The following is a 25,202-nucleotide window of genomic DNA, read 5'->3' on the forward strand; positions in this document are numbered from 1 at the left end:
AACACAATTGTAAGCATTTTAGTTCAGATTCGTGTGAGAAACTCAGGATTCCTTCTTCTGCATTATTCTTCTCCTGTGAATCAGAGCAAATTTTTCTTTCCTATGCTCTGCTTCTTTCCTCCTTATCCAGTTAACCTTTGGATAAGCTCTGTTTTCTCTGTGGCTTTTTCCCCAGCAAGCTTCCGGTGCCAGTGGGTCCTTTTCAGGACTATCACCTCTCCAGTTTGATAACTAGAAAACAAGGAACTTGCTTATAATGCTTATCCTTTAGGTTTTGTATGCAAGAAAGAAAATTCCATTGCTTCAGTCCCTATCCTTTCAAATAAGCTATGCTGGATTGCTTTCTGAAGGCTTTAATTCATCCAGTGTCCTAAGACACTCTGCTTAAGTAGGTGTTAATGCAATCTGTTGCCTGAAATGCAGGTGACTCCTTATATAGAGAAGCATTCAATAATCCATATAATTCATAATTTACATATTGTCAAGTTGTCTGAATTATTGAACCTAGTGTGATGATAAGTTACTGATTGCTGTCAACCATGAAATAATTGTTCAGGTTTGTGTTTGGGTTTTGTTCTGTGGACAGTGGAATTTTGTAGGTCTTTTTAGGTACGGTTGTATTAGCACAAAAAGTCTGAAGTAAAAGGCTTGACACAGAAAAAAAATCTGAAACTGCCAAGGTCCAAAAATAGAGCAGTAACCCAAATAAAGAATGAAAAATAATAGCTTTATTATTATTTATTACACCATTCAAAAGTGAACTACTTGCTTCAGAGCAGAGCAATGTTCCTTATAGTGTTCCATGGGAAATCTTGAGTCCCAAAGTCGCACAGACCTCATTATGTGTTGTGCTATTTTATTTTGATTTAGATGAGATAAAAAGTGTCTAGACATCAGCTCAGAACAGTCTGCCAGTTACTGTAAACTATAAAATTCAAGTACAGTGTAATCAGTTTAACTCTTCTACCAGAGTCCATCAAATATGAGTGGTCCCTAACATTAGCCCACTTATTCCTTCTTCAAAGATGGGATGAAACACAACAGTCTTTGCATTGCCTTGGAAACTGGTAGGAAGAAAACCAGGGTAGCATGTGTTGCTGTTTACCTACTAGACAATAGCTCCCAAGAGGCATTTTACCCTGTCTGTTTATTCACTGAAGTAAAAATATCTTCACATGTCCAGTATGGTAAGAGAACTAAATCAAATAGTGCGTTGCCCCCAGCCTTGCCAGCCTCAGATGTGCAGAAATTTTGAGTTACACGATCTCAGAATTTATGAAAAAAAAAATAAAATTGTATTTCTGAGTCTTAAGATCAAACTCTGTTTACCTTTGGTTTTATAATGTTCTTTCAGATGGGTCCTGGAACTGTCACATTATTATTTGCAGCACAGAACTGGGATGTAGGAATATACCAAATACATCAAGATACACGTGAGAATAGTAAACAATGTTACTAACAAAACATTACTTGTCCAACTGTATAAAGCCTGAGGAGATCATTCCAGAAAATATCTTGGATTTAGCACCTTGTAACATGGATAATTTCTATAACAAATCAATACATTTCAACTAGTTGTATATTTCAAATCAAGAAGTTAACTAGTTGTTCAATTCCTGACAGGATTTCGTTACTACCTTTTACATACTGGCAGAAATATTTACTACTGAGAAAACAGTACTGGAGTTTACTGGTATTTAAAGCTAAGGCTGCATAAACACTGAGCTGGTCTCATTAATTGCTGCAACTTCCAGTCTGAGGTAGTGAGGTGATACCTTCTTTCAGTTCCTTTATCAGACTATGCTGTTTCTTCTAAATATTGTCTATAAACAGTTCAGCTTTCCTGATAAATATACCTGCAGTTGTTCAGATGTACAAAATGGTATCCTTTTTAAAAGACAGAAAACTTATAAAGTTTTAATTTTGGCAAAGTAACATTTGTGACCTATTGATTTATGTCCGTAGAATAGCTAAAGAGACATTTAAATTTTTTCCATGCTTTGAAAACTTGATGAATGTCGTCCTGAGGTTTACTTCCATGCCTTGCTACCTTCTCTGGTAATTATTTGAGAAGGAAGCAGAATTCAGTGGCAAGGATAGGAAGCTAAGGAACATCTGTGTCACTCTGGATATTCACTGAGGGGGAGTTATGATTGCCAGTGAAGTCTTTGGCTACATTTGCATTATAATAGTATATCTGATGATAACACATCAGTTGTTGTATGGGTGAGTAGAGGTGCTGTTTTTATCTGAGACTGTCTACACAATACACTCTTGCTGTCCACTAATAGGAATGCAATGTAATCACACCCAAATGAGTTTCAGTCTTCCAACTTCAGTTCCATGCCTTCCAAGCTGGATGGAGAAAGATAACTCAGTATTCTATTGCAGGTCTAATTGTAGCATGGCTCTGTCCTTTATGTTGACATTTCTCTCTTGTTGCACCTATTATTTTCAGGCTTTTCAAATCTCTCATTTAATTTTTAATAATTATTTGCTGGAGCATTCAAATTTCAAAAACAGTAGTCAAACTTCAGAATTTGTCTTGAGACACTTTTCAAGCTCAGATTTATCCATAAGCTTTGCTAATGGTAAAAATAATAAATTAGAAAAATTTTGCAGGAGACTGTCTGCTAGAAAATGCAAGATATTCTATCCAAATTATGTATAAAAACCAGGATAGTGATTTATATATATAAGAGGAAGCCTGTATACCTGTATAATTCTGCAATGTAAATTAGAATTGAGATTTTGATTTCTATAACCATTTTTCTTTTCATTAACTCAGTTTAGAGGACTGCTCACTGTTCATGTAAATGTGAAATAATAGAAGAGAACAAGCAATGGGTAGTTCTTTATAGCAGGGAGATAGTTTGGAGTTGGCAGGTGAGAAATGTACTTGTTAGGAGGGACTTCTAAACAGTAACTGCATGATTTCCATCTTGTAAACCACTCAAGCTGGTGTTCACTTGATAAAACCAAAGAGATTCTGCATTGGAAAAATTGTTAAATAGCAAACACTCCCCTGTACTCGGCCACACCTTGAATCCTGTGTTCGTTTCTTGGCACTGAGGTGTTGGAGCAAGTCCAGAGAGGGGCAACAAAGCTGGTGAAGGGTCTAGAGCACAAGTCCTATGAGGAACAGCTGAGGGAACTGGAGTTGTTTAGCCTGGAGAAATGGAGGCTCAGGGGGGACCTTATTGTTCTCTACAACAACCTAAAAGGAGGTTGTAGCCAGTTGGGGGGTCAGTCTTTTCTCTCAGGTAACAAGTGACAGGATGAAATGAAATGGCTTAAGTTGTGCCATGGGAGATTTAGATTGGATACTTGGAAAAATGACTTAGTGGAAAAGGTGGTCAGGTGTTGGAATAGGCAGTCCAGGAAAGTGGTGAAATCACAATCCCTGGAAGCATTCAAAAAACATGTGGATGTGGCACATGATGCTGGGTTGAGAGTTGGACTCAATATTCTTAGAAAGCTTTTCCAACCTTAACAGTTCCACGATTCTATTATTTAATATGTGCAAGTAGAAAGTTGTATCAGAGAAATACCTTATTATAAGATACATATCTTCATTGAAAAGGAACATCTTGCTAATTATGACACTGTGGATAACTCTCATTGTCTTTTGTTTCAATTTTATTTCGATCGAGCATTTCTGAACAGTGATTTAGCGTGAGAGTTTTCTACACGTTTTCAAACATTTGTACTCTGTGTGTAGGTAGTTATATCTTTATTAAAGTTATATGAGAACACATCAGCTGCATCCCTATTTGCTCTTTTGAAATTTGGTAGCAAAAATGTACTGAGAAGTGATGGTAGAATGTATTGCTTTATTTATGGACCCTAGTTTCAGATACCTTCTCTTTATTATACTTTAGCTCATTTTCAATGCTTATTTGAATAAAGAAAACACCAATTTCATATTTCTGGATTACAGCTTTTTAATTGAAGGTGTTGAATTGAACCATTTTACTTTTTTCAAAATTCCCTTGTGTCTTTTTCAGCCAAAATTCTTTCCAGAATTTGACCCACATGTGTATTCAACATTTCTGTCCTTCTGAACCTCTTACTTCTCAACAAGCACATAATACCATGTTGCTGAATAAAACCCATCTGCTCCTCACATGTGAATCAGCTGGGGCTGCTGTTTGGCAGAAAATGGTTGCCAAAATGCTGTCATTTGACTGTGGAGGAAATGGGGAATAGGAAAATTATTTCATCTTGCATACATTTCTAAAATATATTTAACTGTATATTAATTGTCTTTGAATTAAATCCTCATGTTCTTGACTGTCTTCCCAGACTAGAGACTGGCAGGCAGCCCTATGCAGAACAAATGAAACACATGCTTATCTTTTACTGCGGTTTTAAAATTAGTAGGACCTGTAGCTCATAGAACTTTAGCATTTGTCCAAGTTTACCACTCACTTAAGCATTGCCTTGAAGTGACAAGTGACATCCCTGCCTCACGATGCCGGCATAAAAGGAAAACGCAACTTCAAGTATATTCTGACAGAAGGGGTTTGTTTCCTTCTCTTGCAGATGGGAAGCCAGTGTCGCTGTCTCCACTTGAATCCCAGCCCCACAGTCCTCGGTACACAGCGTCGAGCCAGCGGGAGCGCGAGAGCTTGGAAGTCCGCATGCGGGAGGTGGAGGAGGAGAACCGCGTGCTGCGCAAGCAGCTCAGCCTGGCACAGAGTCGCAGCCCCTCTCACCACCATGGCAATCACTCCAAAACCTACTCCATGGAAGAGGGGACAGGTGACAGCGAGAGCCTGCGGGCTGGCATCGTGGCAGGGAACAGCTCCGAGTGTGGGCAGCAACCAGCAGTGGAAAAGTGTGAGGTAAATAAACAGAAGGAACTTGCCAGAAACAAAGCTTGATAGATATAATCTGTTAAGGACACTGCAGATCTCCATCTCCTTCACCCTGAAACTTTATTTTCGGAAACCAGCCTCTTAAAGATTTACTGACTGCAACATTTTAGATAATTTTTAATTATTCTTTTTCTTTTAAACTTTAAAACATTTAATCATGGGAATATCTTCTGAATTATTATTTCATCACAGTTTTTTGTCGTTTTCATTCTTGTGTCCCCAAACCTGGTATAAAAATCAAAGCCTTGTTCCAATCTGTAAAGCGGTGCTGATAAAGACCTGCGGCAAACTGACCCCATGTGTTTTTAAGTTAAATTAAAGCTCCACGGTGCTTAGAAAAGCCTTATTCCTTTGCTTGTGTCTCTGTACTGGAACAGTTCAGGGTTTACAGTTAATTAAATTGTGGCTTATGGAGCCAGCCTGTGCTTTTGACTCACTTTCAGGAGTGTATCTGGGTGTTACTGTGAGACCACCTACTTTGCATGAGCTATGCACAGTGTGATTGGCTGCAGGGAACAGGAGATCTCCTAAGAAGGTTTTGGAGTGAGCTTTTTTTTGGTTTGGTTTTCCCCATTTTTTGCCAGTAGTTTTGTGGATGTCATCCAGATATGTAGTTGTCAGATGTCTGAATGGTGACAGGTCCAAATATGGATAGATACCAAACAGAAAGTCTTGCTTAAAGGCCTTGTGCCAATCTCAGCTGATGAAGGTATCAAAAGTAGCTTCCTCCATTTATTTCTACAAAGAAGGTAGTACCTTATCACCTTTTATCTTGCTTTTTGCCACTCAAAGATAAAAGTTGAAAGACAATTAATGGGAGAGGAAAAAGAAGTCCTAATTATCTTTTGAGATAAATTCTATTCAATGGGAAAATATCAAATACAGCTTAGGAATTAGTTACTGCTTCCCAGTTGGTTATCTTTGTCCTTCAGTGTGGAAAAAAGGAAGCAACATTATTGTAAGGAGAGGGGAAAAAGAGGGGTTTGTTTTTCATTTTCTCTCCTCCAGATAATGAGGGTCTGATTTTCCTCACTGAGAGCATTTTGGCAATTCTTTTAATCAGGGAAGGCTCAGGCCATCAATAAGCAAACCTCACTTCTCCCCTATTATTATGCCAAGGAGTGATGAGTTGAATCTCAGTTCAGTTGTTCAATGTACCAACCAATTTGGAACACGAAAATAGCAGCTTAAAGTAGGAATAGTTTAAATGGCCTTGCAGTTCATAATGTGTTTTGCCAATAAGTTTACTTGCTCAGTGGGGTTTAGCATTGTGCTGGAGGCAATGGTTATATAAAATACAAAATCTGACATTATTTGCCATCCCCCTATCTCACTGCACGCTATTTTTGATAGCAAAATAGCTTTTTAGTCTTTTTCCCAGGGAATTCACTCAGTAATTCAGTAACAGCAATGGAAGTTAAAATTAAACTTCCTTATTATCAGATTTGCCAAGGGTCTCATCATTTATCCTATTATTGTAGATGATATTGTTCTGTGTTTGTGTGAGGGATTTCTTGGCTCCAATCACTCTCTGTTTTCAGTGTTTCAGATGTACAAACTAAATCTTTTTTAGTTTCTGACCCTGGAATATATCACAGCAAGAGTCAGCAAGTTGGGTAGTAAAGAACCAGGGTTCTTGAGAAGAAGACTGGGGCTCTGTGGGAGACTAAGAGAGCTAAGACTCATTTCATTGAGTCTACTCTTAGAGATTTACTAAAGATAACGTTTCAGAATCTAATTTGAGATGGTCTTTAATGATGATTAAAACATTTGAAAATGCAGTTACAATGAATGAACATTAAATCTCTGATAAAGCATAATCTGTATGATAATAATTGTGATCTATATCAAATAGCTGTGGATTTGTTGCATTCCAGCCACAGCTTCCTACTCTGTTGCATCACAGGAGAGCTCTTCTGATATTGTAAAATGGACTATCATTACACTGCAAGAAAAGATCAGAGTCCCAGCAAAGGGACTTCTCCCTGGAGGGAGCAGAAGCTTGTCATACCTTCCCAGTTGTAGACAATTTAAACACAAACCTTGAAAATAAAAGTACAAGTAGTCCTTACACAGATGTCAGCACATACAACAGGGTTCAGAAGGAGAGCATAATGCCAACAGAAGCTAACACAGTTATATGCCTCTTTCTTACTATGTTATCACAGTATCTTTCCAGCTTGTGCCCCCATTATGGGGCATGTACTTGGAATTAAGTGTGCAATTATAAATATTTTAAAAAGTGATTTTATATTAGGAAATTGGTAATTAGTAGTATAGCATTTAGTGGATTAGCAAAATACTTCACATTTGAAGCATTTTTACAGGCAAACTTTTATTGTTACTGTTCTCAGCAGTGTTGTTCAATAGGGTTAAGTGTGTAGTGCTCCACAGTCACCAAAAACAGGCCCTCACCAACTTAAACAGTGTAACACAGGAAAAGCAGGTGTTACCTGCTTCTGAAAACTCTTTGTAGTATATTTACAAATATGCTACAAATACAAGCATTTTGTAACATACTTTTAATATCTCTTAATCACATTCAACAATTATTTATGAAGGATTAAATATCTACTATGGAAGGCCTAGCTATCACTACTGGAAAGTTATTGAAGTATGAAATGTTTTACCAAAGATTATTTTTAGCTATAAGAACTAATTAGAGTTTGTAAAACTCATTATTTCATAATTCCAAAAGTAGCCCAAGGAGGAAAAAAATAGCATCTGTTTGTCTAAGCATCATATACTCCTCATCAATATGGGATCTAAGGCCCAGTTCTTCATGTGGTTTTGGGTATCTTCTTCCCATTAATGTTATCCCAGAATAGCCTTACATGAAATACTGCATTCAGAAGCAGATTTTCCTGGTCTGTAGTGGCTGAAGGATTTCTAAACTATGTTAGCATGCACCTTGGTATGACTTAAACTCCTTTTCCTAAAAAAGCTTAACTTCTTTAAGTGCCAAGTACTTTCTTAAGTACTTGAACCTGAGTGCTCCCTAAACTCTTTACAATTAAAAATAGTTCTGTTTGTGTCCCTGATCCTCAACCTGTAGGGAGAATTGTGTGAAGAACTTCCACAGTGTTTTGATTACCTACTCATATCTATATGTATAAACAGAGTAAGAATTGATTGAGTCTGGAAAGCAAGATGTATCAACATTTCATCTGTTGCTGCAGTGAGTTACATTATCCAAAAGCATCTCCAGTGAACGGCCTGAATCCAGACTTCTTGAAACAAGTGGTGAACATGTCTATCATTCACTTTAAAGTGGGCATTGTAGGAGGATGAACATGTCAAAGGAGCTCACTTTAGACCCACAGTGACTTCTGAATATCCCGGCTAGAATGTGACTAGAATTATCTAGAATTATCATGTAATGTCGTCATCAGTAAGGAACATGCAGAACCTTGGTGTGAGAGGTTTGATGGGCCATGTTGAGCCAGTCAGGCAGGCTGATGCACTTTGTGGCAGTTGGAGCATTCTTTGCTTATGTGGCCTCACTCCTAGGTGTTGACTGCAGTATTGAGTCCAGAGGTTGTGTAAATCACAGTGGCCAGTTCTGGTGGGATGGGAGATACAATCTTCTAGCCATCTGCAGATAGAAAAGAGGACTTTGAGAGAGAACTTTTTTGAAGTCTGGGAGCTGATGCTTACAGTAGTATATTCAGGAGGATGGAAATTCTTTGAGGTGCTTCCTTCTTCCAGCTACTGTTGTCCTATCTTGCTAGAATTTGGCTACAGCCAGCTGCTTGCTATCCAAATGTGGGTTTGGAACAAACGTGGAGAAAACTGGAAATATTTTTTTTCCCTTAGGATAGAAGCATCTGCAGACAGTTCAGGTTGATGACTTCATTTTGGCTTATCTGTTTTCCCACTGACTTTATTTAACAGTTAGACAATGAAGGAGAGGAAAGTGAATCAGGGAAAGGAAAGGAACAGACTGAGTCTTGCAGCATGCTGCAGGCAGAAACTTGGGAAAAAAGGTCTAGATTTCTGTTCTCTTTGAGGATTATGGCTCTTTTGTATAACTGATTGCAGGCAGGAGTAGAAGTGATATGTAACATCAAACACTGCAGAGAAGCTGAGCAGAAGGTACATGGATGCCTGTGTCTCTGAACTGGAAAAGAACATTCAGAAGAGTAGCATGTACTGTGCCCTGGCTGAAACAGCATCCAAGGCAACAGCAACTACTAGATGACAATGAGGAAAGAATACTTTCAATTCTGAAACAAACTGAACAAACTGATTTAGTAAAGGAGTACAGATGTGGGAGAGTCCTTGACAGAATAAACTGATTTTTAGGGGTGTTGTAAGGTGGAGAGAGAGACTGTAAGGAGAGTGTTTCTGGCAAGTAGAGGTAGTATAAAATGATGTTGACAGTGATATGACAGTGCTGTTCTGTCAAACCCCCTAAAATGTTTGTGTTGGTCCAGTGTCTTCAGGTGAAATGTTTAAAGCAGGCATGATTCTCAATTGATTTGTTTTTAACTGGCATTGAAGGGAAGGACCTTAGGTCTTCCAAAAGCCTGAGAAGGACCAGGTGGCAGAGAGGAGACAGTGTGTGCAGTATCAGGAATGAGTACACCCATAGGAACCCATGCTCATGAGTAAAGTACAAACTCCTGCTGCGATAAAAGTCATTAATAAGCAGCCTCTGTTCTCCCGTCTTATCACAAGAGAGAAACACAGTCAGTTTTTGCAAAGTGTTGAGCATGCTCAACTCCCATTGACTTTAACATAAATTTAAAGCACTGGTACCTCACAGAGCTGTTGCCAAAATATACTGCAATATCTTTTCTTTCTCACACCTCTCTGGACAGACAGTTGTCTTATTAATGCAAGTCCTCTTAAAATCTCAGATCCTAAATGTGCCACAGCTTGTGAAACACACTCTAGGGCTGGAGGCAGCTGCAATGTTCATGTGGATGTTCCACAATGGCACAACCACTAGGCAGTTTTATGATTCAAATTGTGCCCTGTAACAGGTAATGTTAATGGATGGGGCTGTGGACTCTTTAGATGTGCCCAACGCATGCCACCTCTTGTGTAAATCTGCTTCTGTTATAAGCCAGGCTTTGGGAACCTATGGCTGTGTGAAGAGACAGAATTCCTCATTTGTTCTCAGCATAGTGAGCATTCTGTGGAAAATGAGAGATGTGTGCGTGAGAAACCAGCTAACCAAGCTTCAAATGGAAGCCAAATGAGGCTTCCCTGCAGTTTCACAGCTGTGTCCCCAATGGCAGCTTTGTGCTGCCAGCGTGGTGAACTCTCCTTCATTTCTGTGACCACTAAGAAACTGAGTATTTCAGAACTTGGAGTCAGAAGTTGCTAGGGTTAATTTTCTTCTGTCCTTAGGGAATAAAAATGGCTAATTTTAAAACCAGAGCAGAGTAATGTAACACATTTTTCAGACTAGTACTTACTGCATAAATAATAATGATTCGTAGCCCCTTTTCAATTTTCCCTTTCCTCCTGAAGAGATGAGGAAACCTCTGCCTCATGCTAAAAGGGAGGTAAGAAGGCACAGAATAAGTGATAATTTACCAGTGTCATGAGGTGGAGAGAATGTGTTTGTGGGGGTTGCATTTAACATCATATTAACACTGCCAGTGCAGCCCATACTGGTAGTCACAGTCAAGGAGGTGGCTACCTGTCTTCACAGCTTGTGTCCCATCATATCACTGGGATGCATCCAGCCCTGGCAAACCAATTGTCCTAGTCATGCTCATCCACGAGAGCTTGCTCACCCTGTCCTTAGTGGCTGTGCATAAGGAAGAAATTGTACAAAATTTCTAAGAGCATATCTGCTTCTAATTATCAGTCATAATTTTAAACTTTAGTTGAGAAGATTAAAAATGTCTGCGTGTTTGCATACTCAGAATTGTGTGTGCTGTTTACTTGGGGAGGGCATGTACATACTTACACAGAGATGCTCTAACAAATGCAATTCTGTTCAAACATATGATGTAATTTAGGGGTAGTAATGACTTTGGAATGATGATGGTGTTAAAATCAATTAAGATGTTTTTAACAAACTGCCTCAAGTGGGCTGCAAACAGCTGCAAAACACCCACTCAAATCTTTAACAATCGCTGCACTAAATAGTAGCACTGTCATGTATGTGCTCTCCTTAGTAAATGACAGAACACAGGAGCAGACTTTCATTTTTGTTCTTTTTGTTCCTTTTCTCCCACAGACTATCCACGTTGCCATTGTTTGTGCAGGGTACAATGCCAGTCGGGATGTTGTCACACTTGTCAAGTCTGTCTTATTTCACAGGTAAAAGTAGTTTTCTTTTCTTGTATATTGTATATCTGATTACGGCTAAGTAAGCTCTTTTTATTCGGATTCCCTTCCCTGATTGCTTTTTCTTTGGAAGGAATGAAGTGTGAAATTTGTGATCACCACAAATAATATTCACCTGTGTGAAGATTTCTACAGTGAATTAGAGTGATCAGAGATCCACCCGCTACTCCTGTTGCATTGTGTGTTTAGAGACAGTATCTATCTTTACTGTAAAGCATCTGCACAGTCCTGAATGCTGTAACATAATAATAATAGTAATAACAGCATTGTATTCATTTAGCCTATTTCTGGCATCGTTTTGTGGCGCAGGTGTAAATGATAAATTCACACTGGTTACTTGACTGTCCCAGCTTTCAATTTAGACATTTGTTTTTGAAGTAAACCTGTTATTACAGTCAGTATATACTATTTCATTAAAGTCAGATTGGTTATTCTGGCTTTAGAACAGCTACTTGCAGCCGCTCAGAAGGTTTTGCAACCTGGTTTTAGCACATGGAGCACAGTTAGATCCCAAAATTGAGGGGCATAAATGCACAATGAGGACAACCCTTAATAGACAGCAGCTCTAGAAAAAGAGAATTCCCATTAAACTGTGTATATCCCTTGTCCAGTTTAGAAATGTCTCTCAGAGATGTTTTCCAGTAATGTTGCAGAAAGTGGATTAAAATAGGGAAGTAATCAGACTGTTTGACTCAAACAGGACAACTAGACTAATAAAATATGCTTACAGTATGAACAGGAGGTAGTTTCAATATGCTGCTTTATTTGAAAGATAATTTTATGCCAGGGGGATGACTCTTGTTCATGCCATGTGCTGATATCTTACATCTAGTATGAGTGGGGCATTCCAGCCCCACATTTTGCTCCTTATATTTGCCTCCAGTCTTCTGGTGGAAGTCTTAGTAATCACTCCTTTACAATGGTTTTAGTACACTGTTTTATACCATTTGTGGTAAGTTTCGTAAAATAATATAAATTCTCACCTTATCCAATACGGAAGAAGACTCGGTAAATACTATTTAATCTCCAAAATATGAGAGCAACTTCCACTATGAACACATAGCCTTTGCAAGACTTTTGAGAAGTAGCATATTCATGTCAGATGAGGGCTAGAAGCAGAAAATCAGTGCTAAAATAGACATAACAAAAGCAAAACAACAGTAAAAATCTGTGTAGTTTTCTGTGGACCATTTTTCTGAATGTTAAAATTCTGTTATATTTTAAAACTATATCTATTTCCAATTAGAGGTTTGAATTATTCAGTGTAAACTGACTTTATATTGCAAGGATGTGGGGAGGTTTTGTCTATTTTGATTGTTGTTTCTAAGTGATGTCATGGAAAATCGTATTTTTGTGGTGACACAAGTTATCCCAGTGGTTAGTTTCTCCTTGTTTTTCTCTCCTAGTACTTACATCCATTTTGAGAAGACTTTAATCAGTATGTTTCCAAATGTTCTGTAAATAATAGGAATCTCACAGCTTAAAGGTCTAAACTGCTTCTCTCTGTGTTTCTTAAAGAAAATGTCCCTGTTTTACGTAAGCAACTCATCTGAGCAATTAGGAAATTTATAAAAAATTCTGCTATATAATTAAATTATTAATTAATAATTGATTAAAATATGAAACCAAAACAAAGGGAATTAGCATTGGTATTTCTAAGTCTGGATTCTACCCTTATCAAGAGCATTTTTGTTGTCTGGTTAGTACTACTACTCATCTCAAAGGATTTGTCTAGCTCGGCAGAGGTGATCAAGATAAAGTCCAATGTAGCTAATGAAGCTTTAGTACAGTTAGTTACATTCAAGATAACCTATCTCCCTTGTTTGCTCAAGACATACTTAAAGACAAATCTAAGTCCATTCCTGCCTAGAACTAGCTTTTTTCACTAGGCATTAAATTGTTTGCTAGAAAAAGAATACTTTCTCAAAAAAGAGACAGAGCTTCTTACAGGCAATTCTTATCTTCTAGAAAACACAGGCTTCTTAAGCATCAATTGATGCTATGTCTACATGGCCATGCTTCAGTAGCAGTTCTTTCTTGGATCTTTATCTTTGGAGTGGCAATTGTGAGGAAGGATGGAGAATAAACAACAAAGAAGCAACAAACTCAGCTGAACATTGAAAGAAGCTTTCTTTCCAATCATCATCATTTCTGAAGTGTATACTAGTCTCCAACATAACACTGTTTGCACCAGGGAGTGCATCCTAGCTGGCATTGTCCAATAAGCCAAGCAAAGCAGACATTTGAAAGTACTGTATGTTTCCAATAGAGAAGTTTGCTTAACAGGAAGTTTGCTATCCTAATCTCTAAAGTTGGGCTACTGGTCCTGCATTTGTAGGATCACCACATTCAATCTCAAATATAGTTTTGCAAGAACAGAACAAACATGCCTCCAAATATTGTCAAAGAGATTTTGGTTTTCCTTAAATATATCCTGAATACAATCTACTGGTTAAACAAGTGACCCCTCAGACCAACCAGGATTAATATCCTCACCTGTCCTCCCACACCTCACTTGGTGTTTGTTGTAAGAGCACTGATTTCGGTGAATTTATCTGGAATTCATGTGATGTCATGTGATGTTTTTAGCATTTCTGTCTTGTTTAGTAATTAAAGCATGTTTTAGCAGTGCATTTTGATACAAAATGAGACCCTACTTCTGTAGGAAATTCCTACTTTGCTATCAGGAAAGCTCTGAGAAAAGGAGGCCATGTCATTCTACTCCCAGGGTGTATTAACATATTTGTTATACCCCCAACTTTGAGCTAGAGTGCTAGATAGAGACACAAAACAGCAGGAGTGCTGGGTCATTAAGGATAAAAGCCACAGGAGTTTCTATAGATGGAGCGTACTGTCTCTTCTCTCTTGCATGAATGTACAGCAAATTCTGCATATTGAACATTTCAGCTTCCCACAGGTCTAAAACAGCAAGTTTCTGATTGTAGTCATACCATATATCACGAGAGTTAGGCAAGTTACTTGTTCAGACCATTTGAGAAACTATATCTGCCTTCAGGTTCCAGAGAGTGGGAAGAAGAGAGGAAAGGGGTAGTGTGGTTGATTCCACATAAGGACACCATAGTTCAGAAATGCGTTTCATTCCCAGTGGTAAAGCAGCTTGATTCCAGTTTTGTCTTTAGAAAACGTATGCTCCAGCCACAAAATCCCAGCAGCTTTTAACACCCAGTTTGACATAACTGACAGTTTGTTCTCAGGAGGAGACTCAGCAGAGCTGGGATAGTGCAGGGTTTGCAGCCTGATAAATATGCATTGGCAACGCTGCACAGAGGGAGGCTTGTAGAATGAGCACTCAGTCCTAGTCTGCAACTTTCCTGCTTTCCTTTCTTGCACATCTAGTTCCCAATTATGACAGATTTTATAAATCCATTGCAGGCTAAAAAAAATGATCTCTGAGCCAGCTTAACACAAGCCAAGCTCGTACCACTGTGTGCTAAGTGCAATGTAATTTTAGTTTTCCCAAACCAAAAGACTAAACACTAAAAACTAAATATATTGGGTCAAATGGGCAAAATCAAATGCAAGTAGTTTTGTAAACAGTGCTTATAGTAGTATGCAAAAGGCACCTGCGTTTATTTTTAAAAACTGAAGTAGTTTCCTGTGGCTGATAACTATCCTTGAATCTTTTGCAACTATTGATCCAAGTTAATTGGTGACTTTCAGTGTTTTACTCCATTTCTGAAAATTGTAAAGCTTAGAGGGCCACAGAAACAGCCCACAATTATGTTTCATATTGCAAAGATCATTTCTTTCTCTGCTCAGGTAAATCTTAACTTGAGTAAGAGGTAAAATGGTTTTTTATGCACTCTTTTATTTTCCAAGGACATGATAAACACTATGTTTCATTTGGGAACAAAGAAAGACCAAAATTACACAGTTACAACATATTGCTGGCTGTTGGGTCAACCTGACAATCTGTGAAAAATTAACTTCTCTTTTGTGCCGCCTAATACTGGCTTGGTTTTTTATGCCTTTTTGTTTGTTTTTTTTCCCTGCTATCTTAGTCCCTCTTCTTCAGAGAAGTCGGTGCACTTATTTCTTTAGCAGTGCCTCCATCGATGCTACAGCACTAGTGGCATAGTAACGGGGCTGGGGGGTGATTTTGTAAGATATGTAAACAAAACCAGTCAACTAGACAAAAGCTTTTTAATATGAAGTACCTCTTTCCTTTAAGAAGGCTGTTTATAACCTCGAAGTTAAGCATATGTCTAAACATTTTTAAGATCAGAATATAATACTATGTTACAGATTGCTGTATGAATAATGAACTTTTTTTTTTTTCTTAGAACAAGTAGAATAAGGCAAACCAAGTGGAAATCTAAATTAAATAAAATGGATAACATGTAATTTCCAAGTAAGAGTCACAAGTCAACTCTGGCTGGTAATTAAAGCTTATGTAATCTAATGGCTATATTCCATGGAGACCACTTTGCCTTGATGGAATTAATTTGAGAATTTAAAACCTCTGTCATTGTTTTCAACTTTTCTAACATGTCAGTCTATTTTGTGGGAGATTCTTCTGGCAAAAACTATAAAGCATGACCTGGTTTCTCTGATCCATATAAATGCATCAATATGCACACTTCTTTTTGTGTTTTCTAGCTGTCCTAACAATAGAGGCAAAATGGAGAAAGCAATGTTTAAAAAAATCTGCCCATGAAATCTCTTTTTACTTTCCAGAGAACTTCTTTAAACAAGAAGATCCATAAGTGATGTAGCAAGTGCATATTTAAGATCTCTCCAATAGTTTGGGGACCATTTTAATCAATACTGGATGTGAAGGGGTATGAAAAATCTTAATGATTTTCACATTAAAATTCTCCATGTATGAGAGAGGGATTGTCATATGGGCATTAGGAAAAAAAATTTCCCAAGCTGCTTTTTATAATTTCTGTTTGAAGTTCTTGTAACCATTTGTTACAGATATAAAAGGTATTACCTTGTTGTGCTTCCCTTAATAAAGTATGGGTTTTGGAAATAAACCCCCTGGGCTACTGACCTTTTTATATTTTTAGAAAATAAAATTCCTCTGTTGCAGAGAGAACTGTGCAACCAAGCAGCCAAGCAGCTGCTTTTCAAATTACTAACAACTAAGCTATGGAATCGTACAGAAGGGAAGAGTGAGTCTTGGTTCCCTACTCCCTTTATTAATTGTAGATTTTTGTATTTAATTCAGTGGCTGTGGCTATTTGAAAAGAAAGGGCCACAAATGCTTGAGCAAGCAGATCATAACTCTGATTAGGAATAAGTTTTGAAATGCAAAAATAAGATATCATGCTAAAAAAAGTAGAGGGGAATGGGTGCCTTGGAGTAGGATCCTTAATTCATGGCCTGACTTTTAAAATTACTGACATCTTTTCATTTTACTAACTTTGTAGGACCTCAGCAATTCTGAAAATGAGAGCATTCATTCAAGCTCCTATATTTAAGTCTAAGAGCCTATATTTAAGCATCCATGCTTGAAAATCTTGGCCAGAGTCTCTATTCATTCACTTTTGAGGAAAGTAATTTAGGAAAATGAATATGTGCTGTTTACACGTGGTTTACTTTGTCAGATAGTGTTCTGATCTTAAGACAAGTGGAAATAATTTAATATATGAAGATTTGCAGTTTTCTAAATAGAGTGCTTAAAACCTGGGCTTTCCATTTGATGGGAAATACCCATATTTTGAAATTAAATTTTACCACATTAAGACATTAATGCATCGTCATTTTCCATGAAGCAGAAACTGTGAAAAGTTGTAGTTGGTAAAATTCTTATGTTCAAAATCTTTGAGGTAAATGAGATTAAGTATTTATGGACCTTGTGAGAAATTCCGTGGCCATTTCAATACCTGCTTCTGTAGTGAGGAAAGTGGAAGACCTGGGGCTCAGAGTTCAAGGGCCACCTGTTGTGACACCTGGGACACTAGAAACCTTGATTTCCAAACATGCTAATTCACATGAGTACTGGGAATTTTCAAAAACCTATTAGTTTTGTAGGAGAAGTTTATCACAATTGCCATATATATTGACACATATTACTCCATAGTTGCATGTATTGTCACCATTTACAGTATAGTGATTTCTAGCTGTGCAAGATATAACTAGCCTCTACTATGTGTGCTGTTTTAGCTCTCTTGATGTGCCCAGTGGAAAGTGATGTATATATGTTAAAAATAAGCAAACGAAACACGTGTGCTTTGAGTTAGTTGGAGAAGTTGAAGAAAGACCACCTTCCATTTGGAGTGAGAGAAGAGGTTTATGCTGGTCATCACTTTCTCCCAAGACTTGATTCCAGGTTCCCTTCAACCCAACAAGTGGCTTGCACTGGAGTCTTTAGGCTCAGGGTATTGGAAAGAACCTGTTGGGCCATCTCATTAACCATAGATTTGTCTCTGCTTTTGCAGGAAACCACAGAATTAAAATCCTTTTCATAACTTGATCTGCCTTCCCAGCAGAAGGGAGTTGAGTTTTTCTTTAGCCACAGCATCATATTTTTTCAGTTGCATGCCACTCAATTTCCAGTAGCAAACTTCTGTGTCTTCAGCTGCTCACTGAACTTCAAAGGCCATGTCACCCTTCCTTGTTATACAGGTGAGGTATTCTCAAGCCTATCTCAGAAGACTCGAGTATCTCCCCCTGCCATACCCAATCTTTTTTAACTGTAGCTGCTAAATACCTGTGAAGGATAGCTGTCTACATGCCTATCCCTTAGCTGATCATAGGGGCAATACAGTTTCATTTCAGTTTTGTAAAGCTCATATCCCAAAATGTCTCTGTCCTGGAAGAAGACCAGTCTGAAGAAAGGAATAGCTTTCACTGATACCAAATGGTACAGCAAAATGTGCAAGTCTGATGAAGTACAGCTTTCAGTGGAATCCTTCACAATATCCTGATCGTCACCCATGGTTCTTAGAGCCAGTGATTCAATCATGTTGGCAAATAACTATGGCATCCCTTTCACATATCTCTTGAGAAAGATTTTTCATCTTACAGAATCTTCTGTATCTTTTACAACGTTGCTTAATCTTTAAGCTTTTAAACTTGTTTCATAAATCCTTTGAAGCAATCCGTATCTTTTAGGCTTTGCATATTGCAGACACCAGAAGAGGTAAAAGATGTCATCTGTGTGTATGCTAGTACTGTTATCTTCAGAAGGTCTTCCAGCTTTGAGTCTGTGCTCTGTTGGCTTCTAGCACCATGCTAAACCTCACATTTCACAGAACTAAAAGATCATCTGGAGAAAAATTTTCTGTGGCTGATGCACATTTAGTTGTAGATGTCATCAGGTCACTATACTGTTTTGGGGATATATTTTTGTAAGTGATAATCTTCTGCCTTGCCTCTGACATACACTTTCCTTGCAGCTGAATCTTTACCACGAGGCTAACAACTTGAAAGAGATTTCTGTGTGGGAGTTCAGCTACTCCTTTTTTCTTTTTCCCAGTAGGAGACGAACTAAAGAAAATGTCACCCACTTGTTCCCATTTAAGTTTCATACACTCTGGGTCATTCAGATAAGTATAAACTGCTACTGAACATCTGAGTGTCTTTGAGTCAGTTTTTTTCTTTTCAACTAGCATGTTTCATCTTGATATTTTATATCAATTCCATTTAACTAAATGAGGGTTTGAAGGAAGACAGAGATATCTTGGTCTGAACTGATTTTTTACTCTTCTTATTCTACTTTACAATATATGGATAAATAACCCTGGGGAAAAAAAAAAGGAAAAGAAGTTACTGAAGAACACCAGCTGGGAAATAGTCCTACCAGACTCAGCCCTTGCTAAGCAGAGGGACCTATGTAGGATGTGTATGTTGACATTCAACATCTATTTGTCTTGAGATACTACTTTGCCTGTATGCAATGCTGGTGTTGTACTTTGTTTCTCTCGGCCTTGTCTCTGCTAATGAGATGTATTTCCTGATCACTGCTATTTCCCAATTTTTTTTCTTGGCAAGGTGCCTGGTTACTGCGGAATCTGCATGAGCCAGGATGTCCTCTTCTGCTCTCCTGCTGGGCTAGTGAAGCAGATGTAATTGCTGTGATCCCTTAAGCTTGGTAATGGGACACTGCAGCTGGCAGCTTATGCTTTTCCCTCTCCCCTCCTCCCTCCAGGGCAAGTTGGAGATTGAAGGACCTTTGTCTTTTTGGAGAGCATGTTGTGACTTTTTGTTTTGGATATTGTTAAATGCAGATCAGCTGTGGGTTTATTCTTCCATCATGATTATCTCATATATAAGGCTTCTACCCACCCCTTTTCTGCTTTTCCTGTAAGCTCATAATGTGATCCACAGTGTCCTTGAAGCCAATACAGCAGCTTCACTGGCAACCCTGGGTGTTGGGTTGGATCTTAGATGCAGCATTTCTAACACTGCAAAATCCAACCACACATTGCTTTTCACAACAATCTCCTGTTTCTGCTGAGAGGTCTATTATGATTCTATGAACCATTATATGTATTTTTACACTTTCTTGTGGACTTTGTTCAGTGGGAAGCAGTATTACTCATCAAAGAAAGAAGAGAAACATTAAAGAGGAAGGCACATATTGTTCATTAGTGTAGGAAATGGAGAAAAAATAATCTTCATCTTTTGGGTTAAGCCCAAAAGTGTAATGGTACATTGGCCTGAACTAACATAAATTTCCTCACTTCTTGTTCACACTGAAGAATATAGTAGCATCAGTCATCTTTAACTTTAATCAACATCTGAAACATCTTTTTAGATGAAAAATACCAATTAAGAAGTACACCCATTTAGCTTTATAAATGTCATAGAAATGAGAGACCACTATTCCACCCTAGAAGTCAAAGAAAGATTGAGCCGATGCTTAAGCCTAAACAAACCATCTGTCGTCTTAATGGCTTTTGCAAACTCTGTCCTTCTCTGCTAACAGGAAAAGTTGCTAAGCTAGGGATAAACATGGAAGACTACAAATTCATGACTAACTTCCACTGACAGGTTTTTGTACTCCTACCACAGAAGTTAAGATCAAATTTTACTGTTTACAGTCCCTCAAAGAGGGAGTGAGGTTAAGGGGTTTAAACAAGGTATTTGTAATGTCCAAGTTCACATTACTATAGAAAAATCCATACAGTCTGCAAATGGTGCCAGTCTTGCTGATACTGGCTTCACTCATCTTGTTTTGAAGCTTTTCAATTAGCCCGAGTCCTGTAACTACCAAGGTGAACCCAATTCTGGTGTTTTGAAGTAAAATGTTTTCTTTCTTCCTGCCTTTAACTATCCCTCCCTCTTAGGAAAAGGATGTGGGAAGATGTGCAATCTCCATTCTATTCACTATGCTAGTGAATAGCTAGAAGGCACTCACTTGAAACATCTAGCTTTGTGTTTCTGTAGGACAGCTGTTGATTCCTCAAGTTTGCTTTGTAGAAAAGAACTATGTAAACTAATGGGTCCTGGAATATCACCTAATTCAAATTATTTTTTTTTATCTTTCCCTTGCACCTCCACTTCTCCACAGACTTCTTACCACAAAGATAAGTTGCCAGATTGACCTAGAAACTGAAAGCCAGCATATTCATAGCTCAAGTCCCCAAAGGGAGATTAACATAGCCTTCTTTTAAGGAGCCAGTAGAAGGAACAAGATCCTTAGCTGTTATAAATCGTTGCATTCCACTGAAGTCAAAGGATCTACATTTGTTTACAACCACCCAGAAACTGAATGAGTATTTCTATTATTGTCATACATGTTCAATTGTGTCTCAGCATTTTGGCCACAGAGCAGGACTCCACTGAACATGCTGTACACTTTAAACTTGACATCTTAGGCGTAGATAAAGTTTTGTACATTCTGATGTTGTCCTTTAGCAACAGGAATTAGGAACCCTTGAACTAATGGTTTTCTCTCCCTTCTCAATATTAGGCGAAACCCGCTCCACTTTCACCTCATCGCAGATGCAATTGCCAAACAGATCTTGGCAACTCTGTTCCAGACGTGGATGGTCCCTGCTGTGCGCATAGACTTCTATGATGCAGATGAGCTCAAGGTAAAGACAGACGTGCACAGGCATTAATCATATACTTCTGATTTCATGTCATCCCTTTTTTATTAATCTCTTTTGGCTGGTGACTTGCAGGGGAGCAGTTGGCTAAAACATTCTCCCTGACTGAGACTAATTCCAACTCACATGACTGGAACCTCAGTTACACTTAACTAAAAGATGCTAAATGGCTAAAATCAAGGCAGTTTCTCTGCTAATGGAATATGTTTAGCAGCTTAGAATATTACCTGCTGTTAAGAGGATTCTGGCTGTCCATCTAATCACATTCTGTTTTGCTAAGGAGACTTCTTGTTAGTAGAATGGTGGAATCGTAAGTATCTTATTCAATAAGCCCAAGTCTTTAGTGAAAACACTCAGCTGCCTTGCATTCCTTAAGCATGGATGTGTAACACCATAAGTACATATACTCGTATGTACACTCATATACAAAGTATCAATACTATAGTTTGAAATAGCTACCTTTTTTTATCTGGATGCCCTTTCAAAAGGAACAAATATGAAAAGCGTTCCAAGAAGGGGAGAAAGTCACTTACTCAAAACATAATTATCTTTTCATAGTTACAAAGTTTAAATTAGAACACGAAGGCACAGCATTGATTTTGAGCTGCATGTTTTTGAGCTGTGGAGGTAGAACGAAGTATTCAGATTTTAGCATTTGGAGTTGGTGGCAATAAGTATGACTTATCAGCCTGTTCTGAACAGCACCCTGAAACAAGGAAAAAACAAGATTTAGCAAATTGCTGTACTAATTAAGGGGTAAGCTCCATATTGTAGAATCTCGAATACAAAAAGGTTTCAGAAGAGATGGAAAAGGGAAAAAATGATCCTTGAGAAAAATGCTTTGTTTCTAACTGGCTTCATTTTTTTTGCGGTTCTTCTACATGAAGCCATAAGCTGATATTAACCTAATTAGCCAGAGATCTCCCTTCTGTTCTTTATAGCTTCATAGCAAGGGGGAGGTTTGTTCTTATAAATCTTGTACATGTCTATGTTACATGTGCTTTTCTGCAAATTGTAGGGCTTTTAATTAGCCTCTCAGCTGGGGAAGACAGACCTCTCAGTGTTTTCCTTCTTGTCATTTGGGTATCGTCCAATCTAGTTCAGTAAATAATAACCAAGAGAGCTTACTTCAGTTATCCCCAACTTGCTGATTTACAGGCAAAGCACTTTGCAAATAGGAGGCTAAAGAGCAAACTCTTGTTTTGTCTCTCTGTCTTCACGCAGCCTTAATTTTTATACAATCGTTGACCTAAATCAACACTTGGCTGTTTTGCATGTAACCCATAGGATTTAGGTTGAGGACAGCTTTCACACTGGATGGAGGTACTGATGCATATATACATCTTTCCAGGTTTGCCACTCTCGTTCAGGGCTCATAATGCATACCTAGCAATTTCCCTTATTTCAGTAGCCAAAAACCACAATATGTAGTGCTCAGCATAGGTGAATGTGATAGACACTGCCAAAGGAGAGCAAAAAGTTGTAAATACAAATGGAGTTTTAAAAAGTCAGGTATGATGCTGGCTCATATCCAGATCATTCTGCAAGTTTTAGCAAAGACAGAGGAGCTGTTTACAGACAGCTGTAGGAGCTCATCTCATTTGTTTCCTACATAGCCTATAGAGAGGATTTAATGATTGGTTTGGGTTCATGTATTTCACCTGTACTCTTGGGAGCTATATTATGCTGGCTGGTGTTAAGAAAACATAGAGCTGACGCTAGAATGTTTACTAGGAAGTCTGTCTTTCTCTGAAGTCATCTATGAATCCACTGTTACAGTATATATTATGTTTCACTTTAAATGACCCTCCATAGTTCTTTTTTAAACATGTGATCAATACCATTTCCTGACATTTAAAAGGATTTAGACTGAACAATAGCATGAGAATTTTCTGCTTAGCTTTTGTTCACCAATGTTCAATTGTTTTGGAACACATTTTAGTTGCTACAAAAACCATTTTATTTCATGTTTATTTTTTTCTCATTGGATATGTATGAGCTTCCAGCCTCTTCCTTCTAATGCACCAGGAGCTGGCATGTTAGCTTAAGCCCTTAAGTCCTGGGAAAAATCCTGCTTCTACTCCTGTTTCCACTCAAACAGTGGAAGGGAGCACCTAATATTAGATCCTCCATAAATAGTATGGATGCTTTTTTGTTTACAAGTAGCTATTTAGAATTGGGGCTACAGTTTCCACTAGTGTATTAGTTTTTTAAAAGGCAGAATTTGGAGACCAAAATGTTTGGCAGTGTTTCTTAAAATATCCTACAGTTCTTAAAAATGCATACTGTTTAGCTTAGAGTTAAAGCAACCAGTGTCCTGAAAGAAGGCGTAGAAAATTAGGCTCAGCTGTGGCTGTTGTTTTCTCTCAAGTTATAGAGGAAAACTGGAGGCTTCACTGCAAGAAAGGGAAGACAAGGTACCTCTGATTATATCATAATTTCTAGGGCCAGCAAACCAAGATATCTACTTTGCTGCTGTGAATTAAGCATGTCAGATGTTCCTTTTAAAATTTAGAGAAGACTTATTTTCCCTTTTGCAAGGTGACACAGCTGTTCACGTCCAATGCACCAGGAAGAGCCTATGTTCATTCTCTCCCTAAAAGCAGGTGCTGCTGAACTAACAGCAGCCTGCTTGGAAGAGGGATGGAGCACAGAAAAGAATGACCGGACAAAGGTGTATCTTTGTTTGAGGCACGTGATAAGGGATGGGGTAGAAGGGGGAGAGACTTGACTTTGGAGCTGAGCCAAGATAACATTTCCAGGAAAAGGGTCAGACACAACTGAGATGGGAGCTTGCTGGATATATTTCTTTAAACCAATTAGTTTGAGGATTTTAGCAGCCAGTTCTACTAAGATGATCGTTAACCTCCCCCAGCATAACTTGGCCTGTCTCCTTGCCAATAACCACAAGGGAGATAGGTTGGTGCTTAAAAGCTCTCCCTCAACTTACAAGCTGTTCAGATTGTGAACTCTCTCCCCTTAACTAATCTTGCTACATGCAGTTAGTAGTCAGCAATAAGCATCCTTGAAGTGTGGGCAGTTGATAATGGTGCCAGTAATTGAGCTATTCCATAGCTACAGACTTCATTCTTGTTCTACTCAGGATGGCCCACTGTAGTGGATTTGTGTAGTTAAATAACTCTTCCAAATTTATGTGGTCACATACGGCTGTGACTACAAACTAGATGGTTACTTGGCAATGTAGATTCACTTTATGGTGATCACTTTAGTCATGTTATTCAGCTTGGATCCTAGTGCAGTAGATGTATCTATTACAGCAATGCATCCCAAAAAATAACTGGAAACTGAAAATTGTCTTCTTTGAACATTAAAAGAGAAAAACATACCTGTGAAACATTGATCTAAAAGACATATTACAGCTGTGACTTGCACATATCAGGCTGGAGGATATTGTGATTTTTTTCAGTTCAGTCTTACATGAGGAAACTCTAGAACAAACTATTGAAGATGTGCAGCATGAGAACTGGCTTCTGTACTTCGTTATTTAACATGAAATCTCATGTCAGTTCACTCACAAGGAGGTATAAGCATTAAACCCACTGTGATCCACATTGTCCCAGAGCAGAAGGAACAGCTGATAAAGCAGTACTGTATGTGTGATGGGTGGAATACGGATGAGGTAGGTTTGCTTTCCGAGATGTTGCCTGACAGACTGATGACAACATGACGTGGACTGAAGAAAGCAGTAGGGAGAATGAGCAGTTGCCTGCTCTGCTGTGAGTAAATCTTGATGGCCCAGATAAACATAGTTTCTTCATCACTGATAAAGCAGAAAAGCCATCTCCTTTAAATCGTTTAGCCTACAAATGTGCTGCATTTCTTGATTTGTGAACTTAAAGGGATGGTGAATGGGTTTTTGTAGTAGATGAGCATTTGACCTGAAAATGAAATGTGAAAAGCTCCATACTTTGCTGCATATGTGGACAATATTCCAGCTTTTACTGTTCCTGGAAATAGAAGTCCACAA

At 38.3% G+C, this 25,202-nt stretch overlaps 1 protein-coding gene across 5 annotated transcripts in view; it reads left to right on the top strand.

The window, feature by feature from the left end:
- Positions 1–25,202, top strand: part of LARGE1 (LARGE xylosyl- and glucuronyltransferase 1) — a 273,696-nt gene that overhangs the window by 128,704 nt on the left and 119,790 nt on the right. For all 5 annotated transcript variants that reach the window (XM_032687802.1, XM_032687804.1, XM_032687801.1 and 2 more), the window contains 3 exons: positions 4,546–4,847; positions 11,080–11,162; positions 21,076–21,199. In XM_032687802.1, coding sequence (XP_032543693.1) covers positions 4,546–4,847; positions 11,080–11,162; positions 21,076–21,199 — 509 coding nt within the window. The remainder of the gene's footprint in view (positions 1–4,545; positions 4,848–11,079; positions 11,163–21,075; positions 21,200–25,202) is intronic.

This window comes from Chiroxiphia lanceolata, chromosome 5 (genome assembly GCF_009829145.1).
Source record: "Chiroxiphia lanceolata isolate bChiLan1 chromosome 5, bChiLan1.pri, whole genome shotgun sequence".
Classification (NCBI taxonomy): domain Eukaryota; kingdom Metazoa; phylum Chordata; class Aves; order Passeriformes; family Pipridae; genus Chiroxiphia; species Chiroxiphia lanceolata.